This window comes from Callospermophilus lateralis, chromosome 2 (genome assembly GCF_048772815.1).
Source record: "Callospermophilus lateralis isolate mCalLat2 chromosome 2, mCalLat2.hap1, whole genome shotgun sequence".
Taxonomy (NCBI): Eukaryota; Metazoa; Chordata; class Mammalia; order Rodentia; family Sciuridae; genus Callospermophilus; species Callospermophilus lateralis.
This window is the reverse complement of record NC_135306.1, coordinates 7181728-7197291: the sequence shown is the minus strand read 5'-3', so window position 1 is coordinate 7197291 and position 15564 is coordinate 7181728. Positions and strand designations below refer to the sequence as shown.

General features: G+C 58.5%; 1 protein-coding gene across 14 annotated transcripts in view; it reads left to right on the top strand.

Moving 5' to 3' along the window:
- The first annotated feature begins 875 nt into the window (after positions 1-875).
- Dnm1 (dynamin 1) overlaps positions 876-15564 on the top strand; it is a 40980-nt gene continuing 26291 nt past the window's right edge. For all 14 annotated transcript variants that reach the window (XR_013090341.1, XR_013090340.1, XR_013090342.1 and 11 more), the window contains exons 1-6: positions 876-1097; positions 13958-14031; positions 14248-14397; positions 14663-14866; positions 15126-15224; positions 15307-15467. Coding sequence is in view for 11 of the 14 variants with exons in the window: in XM_076845386.1 (XP_076701501.1) it covers positions 937-1097; positions 13958-14031; positions 14248-14397; positions 14663-14866; positions 15126-15224; positions 15307-15467 (849 nt within the window). In the remaining 3 variants the exon portion in view is untranslated. The remainder of the gene's footprint in view (positions 1098-13957; positions 14032-14247; positions 14398-14662; positions 14867-15125; positions 15225-15306; positions 15468-15564) is intronic.

The window sequence follows — 15564 nt, the reverse complement described above, 5'->3', positions numbered from 1 at the left end:
CCGGTGGAGAATTCAAATTGTTTCTTAAGTGAAGAGGCAGATGGTTGGGCCTGGCGCCTCAGAGCCTCTCTGTGTGGAAGGACTTAGCAGGGAAGGGTTATGGTGGTCCTGGATTCGAATCCCATATTTTGCCACCATCCTGATGGAGTCAGGTAAAGGGCATCTCTGTCTAGGACAAGAACTTCTAACTCTCCCAAGGGTCTTGTTAGCATCGGGGTCTTTGTCCCTGCTCTTCCTCTTGATCTGCCCGTGACAGACTCTCTTCTCCAAGGTCAATTCTTTGGAGAACCTGGCTATCTTGTTCAATGCTGAATCTCCAGGCCCAGGATGGGGCCTGGTTTATAGTAGGTGCTCAGTAAGTATTGTTGAATTAATGCTCCATCTTTCTCCTTCTAGGAACAGAGAAAATGAGCCTCAGACAGGAAAGGATATGCAGGAGACTAGTGTCAGAGCCTAGGGCAAAAGGCAGCAAGGTCAAGAGGAACTCTGTCAGGGGACTGTGACCTTGGAGCAATTTGATAGTCTCTCCAGGCCTCAGTTTTCCTCAACTGTAAGATGGAGTAAGACAGCTGTGACCACCATCCAATAGCCCATTGCGAGGGGTGGTATACAGCCCACTTCCAGAAATGGTATCCTCTGCACAGCATCAGTACCCCTAGATACTGGTAAATCGCCCCAAAAGCCGCAGAAGGAGAAAACTACAACACCCATAATACCCCGGGAGGCGCCTGCGCACGGCCGCCTGCCCGCAGGGCCGCGGACGCCCTCTCATGGCGGTCCGACGTAGTGCTCCGCTCGGATCCCCGAGGGGCGGGGGGCCCACGGCGCACGCAGTCGGGGCGCGCGGCTGCAGCGGCTGAGCCGGAGCCGGAGCCAGGAGCGGGAGCCGGAGCGGGAGCGGCGGTCGGATCGCAGCCCGCGGGGCCCGCCGCAACCATGGGCAACCGGGGCATGGAGGATCTCATCCCGCTGGTCAACCGGCTGCAGGATGCCTTCTCCGCCATCGGCCAGAACGCGGACCTCGACCTGCCGCAGATCGCCGTGGTGGGCGGCCAGAGCGCCGGCAAGAGCTCGGTGCTTGAGAATTTCGTAGGCAGGTAGGAGCGGCGCGCCCCCGAGCGCACCCCCCACCCCCGGGGCCCCGGGCTCCGACGGCGCCGCGACCTCCCAGCCCCCGGGCTGCGCCGGCGGACGGCGCGCCCCCACCCGCTGCGGGAGGAGGCGGCCCTCCCCCACCGCGAGCCCCTGGGGGCGGCGGCGCCCCCGGCTAGTCTGCAATCGTCGGCCAGCCCCGGGCCACGGAATCACGCCCCCTCCTCCTCCCCGTCCTTTAGGGAAGACAGCGCTCAGCCAGGAGCAGAGAGGTGTCCCCAGACCCAATGGTCTCCGCGGGGGCCGCATTACTCAGCGCCTCCCCTCGGCCCGGGAGTCCCTAGGACCGGGCAGCACCCCCGGGGCAGTGCCCCCTTTCCTAGGCTCCAAGGGGTCAGCCCCTGGACCGTGACAAGGGACCTTCCCCAGGTCCTGGAAGAGGACACAGCCCCGTGGGCATCGAGGACCAGGCAGTCTCCCCGCTGCCGCTGACACACACACCTCTGCGGCTCCCGCCGCCATCCGTGCGCAGCGCGGCGCAGGGGGGGCGCGGGCTGCGGGACGGGGAAGGGGAGGGGGGAGAAAACACTTCGGGTCGCTTCTCAGCTGCCGCCCCTGGCCTCGCCGCTGTCCCTGGGTCGGGGGCGCCTGCCAGTGTCGTCCTCCCCAAGGCCTGGCAGAGGGATTGTGATGGAGGGAGCAGGCAGCGGAGGGCAGAGATGACTAAGACAGGAGGCAGGAGGCGGGCAGGGGGAGCCATTTGCAGAACCTAATCCCCCTCCCGCCTCTGATCCCACAAGGCGCTGGGAGGGCCAGGTGACAGAGTGGGGAGCAAACGCAAAGACAAAGGGTCCTGGGATGGGGGGCGCGGGCAGGTCGTGACACCCCAGGCTCCCCTCTGAGACGGAGAAGATAGAGGTGGCTTTCTGGAGCTGAGAAGGAGCAGAGAGGATTCCGCCGGTGCTGGAAGCGGATGGGGGGCTGGGCAGGCTGAGGCAGGAGGCAGGAGAGCTGACACTGACCTTCCCCTCCATCATCAACATCCCTCCACTCTCTAGGAACCTGGCTTTCTTCCGATGACCTTCATGGCTAAGGAAGTGGTTGGCACGTGGGAAAGGAGGCAGGGGCCCCTCCCTGCAAAGGGACAGCAGTTCTGTAGGGTGACATCCAGGTTCTGCTTTGAAACCTCAGGCAAGTCTCTTGCCCTCTCTGACCCTCAGTTGTCACATGTTTAATATAACAGTTGAAATGGACTGTATAGTTGTTCCTGCCCCTCAAATGTCCTGGGAAGACCTCTGCCAACTCTAGAGAGTCAAGGGAAGGACCTGAGTATCTGTGGGATGTTGGAAAGTCTCCCCCCAGGACATGCCCATCTGAGGGAGGCCTTCTATCTCTCCAGGACAGCTCTGTGTGACCTCAGAGCTGCAGAGAAACATATTCGGCCCCTTCCCACAGCCCTGTCCAGCACTCAGGGTTAGGGCAGAGGGTACCTTGGAGACAACGGTACCCAAGGGTGTCCAGCACTTGTTCCATATTCTACCTCTTGTTAAATATTTGCTGTGCCAGGCCAGCTGGTCTGGGCAGGGGTATAGAGTCAGGGACCTCAGCTCCTGTCCCTGCAGCCCCTCCCTCATGTCCCACACCTTGCTGAGTCCTCCACAGGCTCACAGCAGCCTCCCCAGAGGCAAGCACGTGATGCCCACCCTACAGATGGGGAAACTGAGACCCTGGAGGTTAGTTAGATGCCTTGCCAAGGTCACACATTCAGGAAGTGCAGCCCATGTCAGACTCCAAGCCCTGGTTCCTGATCGTGACCAACAGCAGCCTCTGAGGGTCAGTCCCTGCGCTGGGCATGGGAACGCGCAGGTGTGTGGACTTCATTTTCCTTATCTGAGGAATGGGAACCCTGACAACTGTTGCCCTGCCTTCCTGAGCCAGTGGCTGTGGGACATGAGTTCATGGGTGGCAAAGCCCTTTTGTAAACATGTGGGGGGAGGTGTTGCCAGTCTAGCTGTGTGCCGCTCCTGGCTCCCGCTTCTTGGAGTCCACTGGGCAGCAGGCCAGCCCTAGCCCCACCCTGGCTCCAGCCCCTAGCCCAACCCCAGCCCCAGCATATTCAGCCACTGTTGGCTCCTCCAGTGGCAGAGCGAGGTGTGAACTCTGCTCAGGAGGCCTGGCCCTCTTGCTGCCCTCTGCATCTCAACACCCTTGCCGGGATCCCTGAAGAAAGATGTGTAGGGTGCCTGACACCCACAGGCCCAGGGAGTTGGAAGAGCCCTCCTTTAAATGTGGGGGAGGGGTGGGAGAGCACTAGGATCCCGGAAGCTAGGGAGGGGACCAGTGCTGGGGCACAAGCAGGGAAACCGAGGCTCAGTGGCCCCCAGGCAGCCCTGCCGCTCCCTCACAGGCTTCCGACCTCTCCACCCAGGGCTGGGTCCCCAGTCTGGTGAGCTTGGTAACAGTAGCTCTGCCTCCTGGGGCTTCCCAGGAGCCAACCCCCGAGGAGAGGAAGTGGAATCGCGTTGGAGGAAACCAGCTGAGGTAGGCTAGCCTGGGCTCCTGGGTACCCAGGAGGACCTTGCTGCCAGCTCTGCGATGGTTATTTAGCAAGCATTCCTGGAGGCCACAGGGCCTTGAGGCCAGGGATTCTGCAGGGAGGAGACAAAGGCAGAGGAGTATGGCAGCTTTGGGAGGGCAGAGAAGGCCTCCAGGAGCAGGCGGCACCAGAGTGAGCACTGGACAGAGAGGAGCTGTGAGAGTAGCTGGGGGGAACTCTGGGCCAGGGAACAGAAAATGCAAAGGCCCTGGGGCAGGACAAAAGGCAAAGGCTCTGGGGCAGGACAAAAGGTGGTGGCCAGGGGAGATGAGATAAAAGAGGTAGGCAGGCAGGGGCTCCGTGAGGAATATGCATGCGTGTGTCTTCATTTTTCTTGGAAGCCTTTAAATAAGTTCAGTGAGTTTAGCTGATTCTAGCAAGTGTGTGACTTGGGGACGGGGTCAGAGAGATAGCAAGAGTGGCTGCTGCATGGGCATGAGGTGGGGGCCTCGGCCAGGGCCATACCTCTGGCGAGAATTGTGAGGTTCAGGATCTGTGGTGGGTGGACACAAAAGGTGGGAAAGAGGGATCAAAAATGACTTCAGGGCCTGTCATCCCGGCGATTCAGGAGGCTGAGGCAGGAGGATCACAAGTTTGAGGCCAACCTTAGCAACTTAGTGAGGATCTAAGCAACTTAGCAAGACTCTGTCTCAAAATTTTAAAAAAAGAAAAAAAGGGAAAGAAAGAAGGTCTGGGGCAGCTCAGTGGTTCAATCCCAGGTACCACAAAGAAAAAAAAAGGTCTTTGACGCATACTCCAAGGCAGGAATGTCCCCGTTGACGGAGTCAGGGAGGATAGGGGGCAGGGCAGATTGGGGGCCAGGGAAGAGGGGGCTGGGTTGGACATACTGAGCCTGAGGTGCCCGGGAGACTCCTCCCGGGAAGTGTCAGGAGCTGGGGGAAGGCGGGCTGGAAATGGAAATTTGGGAGTTGTCGGTGTAAACCGCGAGAGTAGATGAGCTCATTCTGGGGTAAGTGCAGAGGAGGATCCGTGGCCCCCAGCACGCCCCAGCAGTCCGTGGACACACACCTGGCCCTAGGTCAAGGGGCCTGTCCAGTGCCCTTCTGCTCCCAGTGTCCTTCCCCAGCGCTCCTCCAGGGCCAGAGGCGTGTCCTCCGCGGGCAGGCAGAGGAGCTGTGCCTGGCCCGGCCCTCCAGGCCCGGCCCTCCAGGCCCGGGAAGGCTGAGGCAGGGGGGATTTGCGGAGAGGGAGGTGCCGGGGGCGGGAGCCAGGCCTGAGGGTGACCCACCTGGGGCGTGTGCTCCACCCCTGCCCAGCTGCTGTCTCCTCATCTGTAAAATGGGGACAATGACACCTCCCTGGTGGGACTGCAGTGGAGCCGGAACCGGAGGGCCTGGCGTGGAGGACGCGCCAGTTCATCCCTGCTGGGGCCTGGGCAGGCAAGGCCTTGGTGTCCTGCAGCCTGGGAGGGGGCCACAGTCGGGGAGGGGATCGGCTCCATCCAGGTGGGGGAGCGGACCCCTGGGAGCCTCTGCCTGGATGGAGCCAGGGTTTTAGGTGGCTGCCTACCTCACCCCATGTGGGTCCCCAGCTGCTTCCCCAGGGGCCTGGTGCTGGCCTTGGCCTCTGAGAGCCCTTCTTTGGTCAGGCCTGGCCCTCCTCTGGGAGACACCCACTCCCCACTGTAAAGCTCTGTTGCTGCCCCCGAACACTCTGGGGTGCACACTGGTGTTCCCGTTTCTTAGATTGGGAGACTGAGACCAGGGAAGACGAGGGGTTAACTGGGATCTGAGGCAGGGGGTCGCTGTCTGACTGCAGATATTTCCTTGAAGCCTGCCCTGTGCCAGGCCCAGGGACAGGGCTGAGAACCAGGTGGACCTACCTGTGCTGCGGGAGGGTCCCAGCCGAGAGGACAGGCTCGGACAAGGATCCCACAGGAGCCTGAGAGTGAAGAGAAGCCGTGGCCGGGGTCAGAGAAGGCCCTCCAGAGGTGGCACTAAGGCTGGACAAGCAGAGGGAACCAGTCCAGGTGCCTGCTTGGCCCCAAGAGGGGAGAAGCCTGCGAGGTTGAGGACCCTGGTGAAGGACCCTGAGTGAGAGGCAGAGGCCACAGGCCAGACTGAGAAGGTTGGGGAGGCAGGATTGTCGTCCCTGTCCCCAGAGAGCTGTGGCAGCTGCCCTGGGCTCCAGCCTCCGGGTGCCTCAGCGCACACACCTGCCCCACGCTCAGCAGTGCTGCCAGGGACCGCGTGTGGAATCCGTTCCTGGGGGCTGGACTTAAGGAAAGGTGCCCTGCCGGGACATTCTGCCCAAACCCCGCCCCTCCTGGTGACCCAGAGGAGCTAGGAATGAAAGGTGACCCTGGCAGACAGCATCTGATCCCGGTGCCAGGAGACTGAATTTCCCAGGCTTTGGCCGGGGTCAGAGGGTGGGAAGGCAGAGGGTGGGGTGAGCAGGCAGGTGGGTGGGTGGGGCAGCGGCAGAGGAGCCAGTCACGGGTACAGTGTTGTCAGACGTGGGCAAGAGCAGAAATGGAGGCCCACATGCCATATGGCCTAACAATCCAGCTATAAATCAAGCTGCGGCTGCTAAACACGAGGCGTTCTGTTCTCCCACCTTGACGCACACACCTTCACAACCGCCTGGTAGGCTGGGTTTGAATTTAGGACGTGGGGTCCCTCTGAGTGGGGACAGATGGCCCCTCTCCCTGGGCTGCCCTGGTCCCTCCTCATTCCACCTCACTCCACCTCATGCACCAGGAGCCTCCAGAGCTCACCCGGCCCTCATTCTCCGCTCCTCCATGGGCCCAAGAAGGACCCTCCTTGGGCCTGTGCTGCCCCCTGAAACAAAATCCATTTGCAGGAGGCAGACCCAGGGGTGGGCTAAGGACTGCTTAAGCGGGGATCCCAGGGTTCCCAAGTAGCCTGGGAGGGGTCTGCGGGCTCTAGCTGGCGACCTTCCCTTGGCCCCTTGCCCCCCAGGGAGGGTGAAGCCGGACAAAGTCCAGAGAGCCCCCTGAGTGTGAGACCCAGGATCAGGGCCCGATTCCCCATGTCTAAGGAAGACAGTGCCCACCGCAGTCTTCTTGGAATCAACATCCCACTTGCAGAGCAGCAGAAATGAACACCCCAGGTTTTCAGATGGCCAAATGGCACACAGAGGGTAGGGAACCTGCCCGAAGTCACACAGCGATTAAATCAAGAGGAAGGACAGGAAGCGGCACAGGTCTCCACACACATGTGCCACCCCATCTCCCCTCTCCTCTGCTCCCCCTGGCGTCTCTGCACTCTTACCCACTCCCTGGACTGAGGTCTGGGTAAGAACTGAGAGTGGAGCCCGGTGCCGTGGCGCACGCCTATAAACTCAGCGGCTTGGGAGGCTGAGGCAGGAGAATCATGAGTTCAAAGCCAGCCTCAGAACTTAGTGAGACCCTGTCTCTAAATAAAATATTTAAAATTAGGCTGGGGATGTGGCTCAGTGGTTAAGTGCCCCTGGGTTCAATCTCTGGTACCAAAAACAAAAACAAGGGCTGGAGTTGTGGCTCAGAGGTAGAGCACTCGCCTAGCACGCGTGAGGCACTGGATTTGATCCTCAGCACCACATAAAGTAAAATAAAGACATTGTGTCCGCCTACAACTAAAAAATAAATATTTAAAAAAAAAAAAAAACTGAAATGGTCTGGAGAGCAGCTCTAGCAACTCGGAATTATCCTAGGCAACAGGGGAAAGGAATATCAGGTTGAAAGATACTCAGGACGGTCTTCTAGATCGCATCTTCCCAGGGCCCTGGCCAGAGGCCCCGGGATCCACCTCCCCTCTTCCTCCCCATCCAGTCCAGCCTCCTGCCCTGTCTACCTACCCCTGACCTCTACTGCCTTCACCCCTCTCAGCCACTGGGGCAGCGCCTCTCTCCTCCCAATCCATTCTCTGCACAATAGTGGGGGACTCTCCAAGCCCCCCATCTAACCTCTTCTGCCTGAAGCCTACCGTGGAGACCCTGCCCTCATAACCAGGCCCCAGCTCCCGAGTTGGGCCCCTGAGGCCTGGCCCCTGGCCCTGTTTCCCCCAGCCACTGCCTCCTGGGCCACCTGAGCTTACAGGTCATGGGAAGAGTGAGCTGAGCCCTTTCCCATGGTCCTGGGTGCCCACTGCTCCCCGTTGCCCCAGCCCTGTCTCCCTGCTTCACTGGCTCCTTCCTCCGAGTCTCTCATCAGCCGTCACCTACTCCAGGGTGCCATCCTGATCACCCGCCCCGCCGACCTGACCCTCCTGGTGTGGGGTACGGCTCTATTTCCTCTTAGGATGTCCCGACACACAACAGCAATGACCGTGGCTACTTTTCACCTCGAATCCGTTCATTACCATGAAACTCTTTTATCACCGCCGGCTCAGATACCTCTGGTCTCAGCACAGGGAAAAAGGAGGCCACTAGCCAGGAGGAGGAGGAGGAGGATCTCTGTAGATGAGTCACGCTCACCTGCTTCCCGAGTCCCCAGCTGGAGGGGGTACAAAGAAGGTACCCAGTGTCTGCCAGTATCCAGGGTCTGGTTGCCCAGTGGGCACCCTCTGTGGGACCTTCCGCAGCCAGGACCTCAGGGCATCCCCTCTACAGTCCAGGGAGGGAGCTGCTACATTGGGTCCCATTTCACTGATGGGAAAACAGAGACCTGGAGCAGGGGCGCACTTCTGTGGTAGAGCTGGGGCTCCTTATCAAGCTGCTGGTGAATCCAGATGTAGCTCCAGATTGAATGGCTCCAGCGTGTTGTTTGGTGAGTCAAGAAGCTTCTGAAACGTGGATAGGGACCCAGCTCAGGGGCACAGGACTTTATCTCTCTGAGTGTCAGTTTCTTCCCCAGGGAGATGGGGAAACTGATGGCATCCACCTCCCTCAGCCGTGGGAGGATCAATCCAGAGGACGCAGATCCCTTAAGCAGCTTTATTGCGGTGTAATAAAAAATTTATATACCATAAAATTCACTCATGTTAAGTGTATAATTCAAGGATTTTTAGTATATCTATGGAGTCGTGAAACCATCTCTGCAGTCTAATTTTAGAATATTTCCTTCACCCCCAAAAGAAATCTCAGGATGGTGTGGATTTTGAAGCCGCTGGCAAAGGTTTGGCTGACAGCAAGCCATATTATTATTGATAATAAAATGTTTACAAAGGTTATCCCCCGGTGTTGGGATGATGATTGGTCATTTCTAAAGTATTTATGTATCTTCTGGACTTTTTCTAATGGAGAGCATATGATTTTTTAAAATTGGGGGCAAAAGAGAAATATGTTTCCTTTTTGGAAATACAGCCATCTACTCTCGGAAGGAAGGAAGAGAAAAGAACATCAAGGAAGGAAGGAAGGAAGGAAGGAAGGAAGGAAGGAAGGAAGGAAGGGAGTGGGAAGAATAAAGAGGAAGGAAAGTTAGTAGATCCTCCTCAGTGGGGAAGACGAGGACAGGGTGCTGTCCAGAGCCCTGGTGCCCAGCCCACCCTGTCACCAGCTTGACCACAACTTTGGGGCCAGACACGTCGGCCTTTGCTCCTGGGTTTCCATGCCTGCCCAGTGAGGCTGAGGGGGCACTGAGAGCTCACCTTCCAGTCTTCCTGGCACTGGGCAGGGTGATCCGGGTGCTGCCACAGAGTGTCCAGGTGCTGGGACATGGTGGGAAACAGCTCCAGCCCAGTCCCTGTTCTTGGGACCAGCAGAACTGTCAAGGAACTGTCTAGAAATATCTAAACCTTGGGGCTGGGGCTGGGGCTCAGTGGCAGAGCACTTGCCTAGCCTGTGTGAGGCACTGGGGTGGACCCTCAGCACTGCAGATATATATAAGTAAATAAAAGAAAGGTCCATTGACAAATAAAAAATATATGTTTGTTAAAAAGTAGAAACATTTGAAAAAAAACATGTAAACCTCATCTTGGAATTCATGCGCTGTGATGTGGGCGGCTGCGGGCTCCCTGGGGCCTCTGGGATGGTGGGAACAGAGAGGGGCTTGTCGCCCAGGGCAGACTCACCCCTTCCTGCTGTATTTCTTGGCCCACCCACTGCCGCGCCCAGCTCCCTGCCTCAGAGGGCACCTCGGAGCCTGCCCAGCCCCTGCCTTCCATTTTCAGGGCAAGATTTGGCCTTAGACTCTCCAGCTCCTGGGCCAGCCAGCTGCTTGGAGAGCCGCCTTCTAGCTCCCCGCTGCCCAGCACCCAGCACAGCCCCGCTGCTCTCTGTGGCTTAGAAGCATCGCCTTTATTTATCATCGCGATGGCAGCCAGTTCTTCAGGCATTACTGATATAAGCCTTGGAGCAGCCTGATTTCCTGATGTGGAAACTGAGGCTCAGGGAGGTGTGGTTGTTTGCCCTCGGCCACATAAGTCCATGCAGGTCTGACCTCAAAGCCCAAGAACTAGTGGGTCCCCCCACTGTCACTTTTATGCAACAGGGTTGGGAACCAGGATCCCTGGGCTCCTAGAGTGGAGATGGGGTCCCTTCAGCCTTTTGGTGCAGTTTCTCCAGACTCCCTTCCGGGGGCGACAGTACCAAATCAGACGGGGTGGGTGGCGTTTGGAGGTCCTGAGGTGTTCATTTAGTCCTCTCTGCTCCAGGTTTGAAGGTGCCTCTGCAGATGGCGAGGCAAGGCCTCCCTGGGAAGCCACCATCTGCTCGAAATGAGTGGGAGAGCTGGCAGGCCACCATCCACCTCCCCCGCGCGGAGCAGCACGCGGCCGCCGCGGCTGCTGGGCCCCGCACAATTTGTCTGGGCACCTGCATGTCCTCCCTCCGCCTGGGCAGGAGCTGAGCAAGAGCTGGGCAGAAGCTGGGCAGGAGGTGCAGGGGTGCCACTGACTGGAGGCTGGATCAGGCTGATTGTCCCCAGGGATCTGTTAGCCTTAACAGGCACCGAGTGGGACAGTGTCGGCAGGGGAAGGAATGGCGGAGCCAGGCCCCTTCTCTCTGCATTGCCTGAGCCCTCCCTTGTGCCACGCTCTGCCCTTGGCGCTGTCTGTCAAGTCGTTGGGACTGGGAAGCTGGCCTCCAGGTTCTCGTCCCACCCTGGCCTTCTCTCCATCGCCGTGTGCCCTCCCAGTTCCCGCCCTCTCTGGACTTTGGTCCCACCTTCTGGACAGTTATGGAGGAATGGGACATTGTCCACAAGCTTTCGCTCTTCAGATTCCCATCCTTCCCTCTGACATTTCATGATCAGGATCCTGAGATTCAATTCGGTGGCCAGAAGAAGTGAGGTGGAGGGTTCTGTGGGATTTGGGGATCGTTGATGGAATTTGGGGATCATCCCAGGGGGCAGTGAGATCAGGGGACCCTCAGCAGCCCGCTCCAGTTGCGGGGCAGGCCTGGGCTCAGCACTGGTGTGAACCAGCTCCGTGAATCCTCCACTGCTGCCGGCAGGGAAGTGCATGAGGCAGGGTTAACATGACGCCCGAGGACGTTGAGGCCTGGAGAGTGAAAGGGCGTGACCAAGGCCACCAGGCCGGGGAAGGGCAGATGTGGGGTTCCAGTCCAGGGCATCTGCCTGCACGGGCTGTGAACCACTCAGCCAGTGAGCCTTAAACTCGACAGGGAACAGGACAGGCTTGTGGGGATGGGGTTTGAATCCGGATTCTGCCTCCCTGCCTGTCTGAAGGTTGTGCGTTTGCACACGCTGCCTCAAGAATCCTGATGTGTCTCACTCTGTGCACCTGGCCCTGGGAGCAATGGGACACCTCCCTCCCTGGCACCCCCATGCCCACCCTGCGGAGGAGAGACTTCCCCCAGACATGGCCCTGCCCGCTGATCTCTGTCCACAAGCTGCTTGTCCTTTGAAGAAGCCCCAGTGATGTGGGGCAGGCTGGTCCAGGCTGCGGACCACCCATCACCCTGCCTAGGTGGGCCCTGGGCTCTGCATTCCCCCTCCCTATTTGGGACCTCAGAGACCTCCACGCTCAGGGGTGGGCCCATCTGCTCAAGGGGGATGCCTCTTGGGGAAGAACTCTAGGCAAGGTCCATGTCTCTGCATGGGGGACTCTCCGTGGGGAGTCCCAGCCTTTCCAGCCCCTCCTGCAGTTTCCATGGCAACAAGCAGTTGCCATGGTATTGCTGGGCAAGGAGCTGATGGGGAAGAAGGTGGACCCCAGGCCCCCCACACCCACTGAAACCTCTATGAGAACAGCTGTCCTATCTCCATGGTCCTGGGGGTCCCCCAAAACTGAGGGGTTGTCTCCCAAGGAGTCACTGAGTAACACCTAGGAGAGATAAAGGAGGAGGTCCCCCCAGGAGGCCCCGCCCTGTGTGCCAGCCACTCTGCAGTGCAGGCCACACAGACTTGCATGTTCTGTTTACTTGCCTGTCTCCTCCGCCACATCGCGAGCGCCTGGGGTGGGGAGCTGTCTGACTCATCATCCCCCGTCCCTAGGGCCCAGCACAGGGCCTGGCACAGACCAGATTGAATTGAATTACATAAAAAGTCGAGTCTGGCTCCTTGGGTTTAGGGGGTGACACAGTTGGATGGGGAGGTTTCCAGGATCTGGGGGCCAGTCTGCACTTGGTTTGAATCTCAGCTCTGGAGCTGGGGAGGCAGCTTATGGTGGAGCACTTGCCTGGCACATGCAAGGACCTGGGTTTGAATCTCATCGCCACAAGAAAACAAAACCTACAAAAGCAACTTCTATGATAATCCCAGCTCTGGGGGCTGGGGTTATAGCTCAGCTGAGACTGCTTGCCTAGCATGCATTAGGCCTTGGGTTCAATCCCCAGCAGCACCACCACCAATAAATAAATAAATAAATAGATGCAAGGAGAAGAATAATCCTAACTGCTGTGTGACCTTGAGTGAGTCACTTCCCCTCTCTAAGCTTTAATTGCTTCATCTGTAAAATTATAATTTCCATATCAGAGCATGTTTGAGGAGTTGGGATTCACTCAAAATTTATTGAGCACCTCTGAAATACTGGGATTCTGAGCCCTGGGAACTGTGACAGAGAGAAAGTGCTGGCCCTGCCCTCCCGCAGCTCATAGTCTGGCAACAATGAAATTTGCTTGGCACCTAAAAATGCAGAAGCGACCTCCCATCTCCTTTCCACTGGCTCCTCCTCACCAGCTCTGCTCTCCCCAGAAGTGGCTCAGGCGAGGGCTCCAACAGGAGGCCTTGAACCTGGGAGCCGGGCCTCTCTGTTGCCCCAGGCCTTGAATCTGAGTCAGGCCCTGGGCAGGTGGCTGGAGACCTGGCTTCTGCCTCTGGCTCTGTCAGTCCTGTGTGTTCCCCTCCCGGTCTCCATGTGCTGCTCCATGAGGAGGCAGCTGGCCACAGTCCCTCAGGCTCTGGCCTGCTTCCCCCTTTCCTGGGTCCTGGGGATCCCATGACAGCCTGATTCCTGGAGAGGGCTCTGCCCTCGTGTCTGCCTGGGGTGGGGTAGGGCGAGGTGGGTGGGGTGGGGGAACAAGAAGAGCTGACAGGACAGAGTACTTGCACCCTCGAGACTCAGCCAAAAGGACAGCTGGGGTTGACATCAGCATGAGCCATGTCTGAAATACAGACTGGACTGTTGGGTCTGGAGACAAATGACTTGTGACCCCTCAGTCCAGATCCATAGGGACTGGATCCATGGGGGACTGAGAACAGAGAGCTTTCACTGCACGGTAGAACATATCCAAGTCCAGGGTCTGCTCTGCTAGAAACTGGTTGTGTAATCTGAACATCGCTGAGCCTCAGTTTCCTCATCCATAAAATGGGGATAGTAACAGCAACTACCTCCTGAGGCTACTGTGTGGAGTCCAGAGATATCGCCCACAAAGCAGCTGGCACACAGTGGGCACTTTTGAAGCCCAAGTTCTTTTCCTTGCCTCCTCCCCCCTGCATCTGCCTGTCCTCAACCCCAGCCAGATGGGACCTGAGAAAAGGGAAGTGAGATGTTGCCCTTCCCCACAGTGAAAGGAAGGGGATGAAGTGCAGGGCCGTTTCTCGGGATCCACTCTGTGGCCACTGGACACTGAGGGTGTAGGCCACCCATACCTCAGTTTCCCTCAGGCTGAATGGCTGAGGCTGGGTTGGGGCAGGAACTTCCTGTTGGTCCTGAACCAACACAGGGCATATCTAAGAGGCATCTGGGGAATTGCTGGTGTAGTCTCCTGGCAGCTTAGGTGCATAAATTATGTGGGGACTTGGAAGAGGGTGTTTTTCCACTTTTCTGGGTGGCATCACCCCTTCAGGGCCTGAAGCCCTTGTTCTAAGGTGCGGTGGGGTCAGCACTTTAAGGGGATTTTGGATCTTCCAGCTGCAGAACTGGTACTCCTGATCTTGACCTTCCTCTGATGCCCGACTCCTTGCAGGGACTTCTTGCCCCGAGGATCTGGCATTGTCACGCGACGTCCCCTGGTCCTGCAGCTGGTCAATGCTAACACAGGTACATGCTCTCCATCAGCCCCAAGGCGAGGGGCTGCCTTTCTACTGAACTTGAAAGTTACCAAGCAAGGGCTTCGTTCGTTCCCTCCGCGGGTTCCATTCCTTACCTGAACAAGGGAGATAAAAGTGTTTGCAGTCTGTTTCCGGTGGGAGATGGGGTGCAGGTGGGTTCCGGACTGTGATGCTCGCCCCCTTCCTCTACCCGCTTCTGGAGCAGAATACGCGGAGTTCCTGCACTGCAAGGGGAAGAAGTTCACTGACTTCGAGGAGGTGCGCCTGGAAATCGAGTCCGAGACCGACCGGGTCACCGGTACCAACAAGGGCATCTCTCCGGTGCCCATAAACCTGCGAGTCTACTCGCCGCACGGTGAGACCTGGCCCCGCCCTCCTGGCGTCTTTGCCTAGCCACGCCCCCAGGCCACTTTCTGGGCTCCGCCCCCGCAGCCGCCCCCTTCACGCCCTGCTAGCCCGAGCTCCAGCCCGCCGTGGCTCCGCCCATCCTTAGCCCCTACCCTGGTTCTCCTGAGACCCCGCTCCCGCGCGGATCCCGTGGGTCCGACCCTGTTCTGTAACTCTGCGTGCCCACGGTCATGCCCCTTGCCTTGAGCCATCCCTCTTGTCGCCCTGTCCAGTACTGAACCTGACACTGGTGGACCTGCCCGGAATGACCAAGGTGCCCGTGGGAGACCAGCCTCCGGACATCGAGTTCCAGATCCGAGACATGCTTATGCAGTTCGTCACCAAGGAGAACTGCCTCATCTTGGCGGTGTCCCCTGCCAACTCCGACCTGGCCAACTCTGATGCCCTCAAGGTGGCCAAGGAGGTGGACCCCCAGGGTAGGTTCCCACTTGGCAGTCCGTGTGCCAGGCCCGGGGGTGGTTGCTTCTTAGTTTAGTGGGAGCCCCTGCAGGGTCTAGGTGGAATAGCCGTGGGAGCAGATTCATGCTTTTAAACATCACTGTGTGAAATATAAGAGGGGTCCCAGGAGTGGGTGAGGGGATGGGCAGGGAGAGGGGGAGCAGGGTGGGTGGGCTTGGGGATTCCCTCCTGAGGGCGGGTCTCCATGAGGACTGCCCTCCTGCTGCCCACCCCCAGGTCAGCGCACCATTGGGGTCATCACCAAGCTGGACCTGATGGATGAGGGCACAGATGCCAGGGATGTGCTGGAGAACAAGCTGCTCCCCCTGCGCCGAGGTAGGCGACCACTCCCCTACCCACTGCCTGCCCCTCTCCACACTCCTGAGAAGGCCGCTTCCCTGACCTTGACTGCCCACAGGCTACATTGGAGTGGTGAACAGGAGCCAGAAGGACATAGATGGCAAGAAGGACATCACGGCTGCCTTGGCCGCTGAGCGCAAGTTCTTCCTCTCCCACCCATCCTATCGCCACCTGGCTGACCGCATGGGGACACCCTACCTGCAGAAGGTCCTCAACCAGGTAGGGGCACAGGCTAGGATAGGGCCTGGGGATACCAGCATGACCAAAGAGTAATTAAAATGTATCTTGGGGGAGACTGAGAGGTTCGCATCCATCA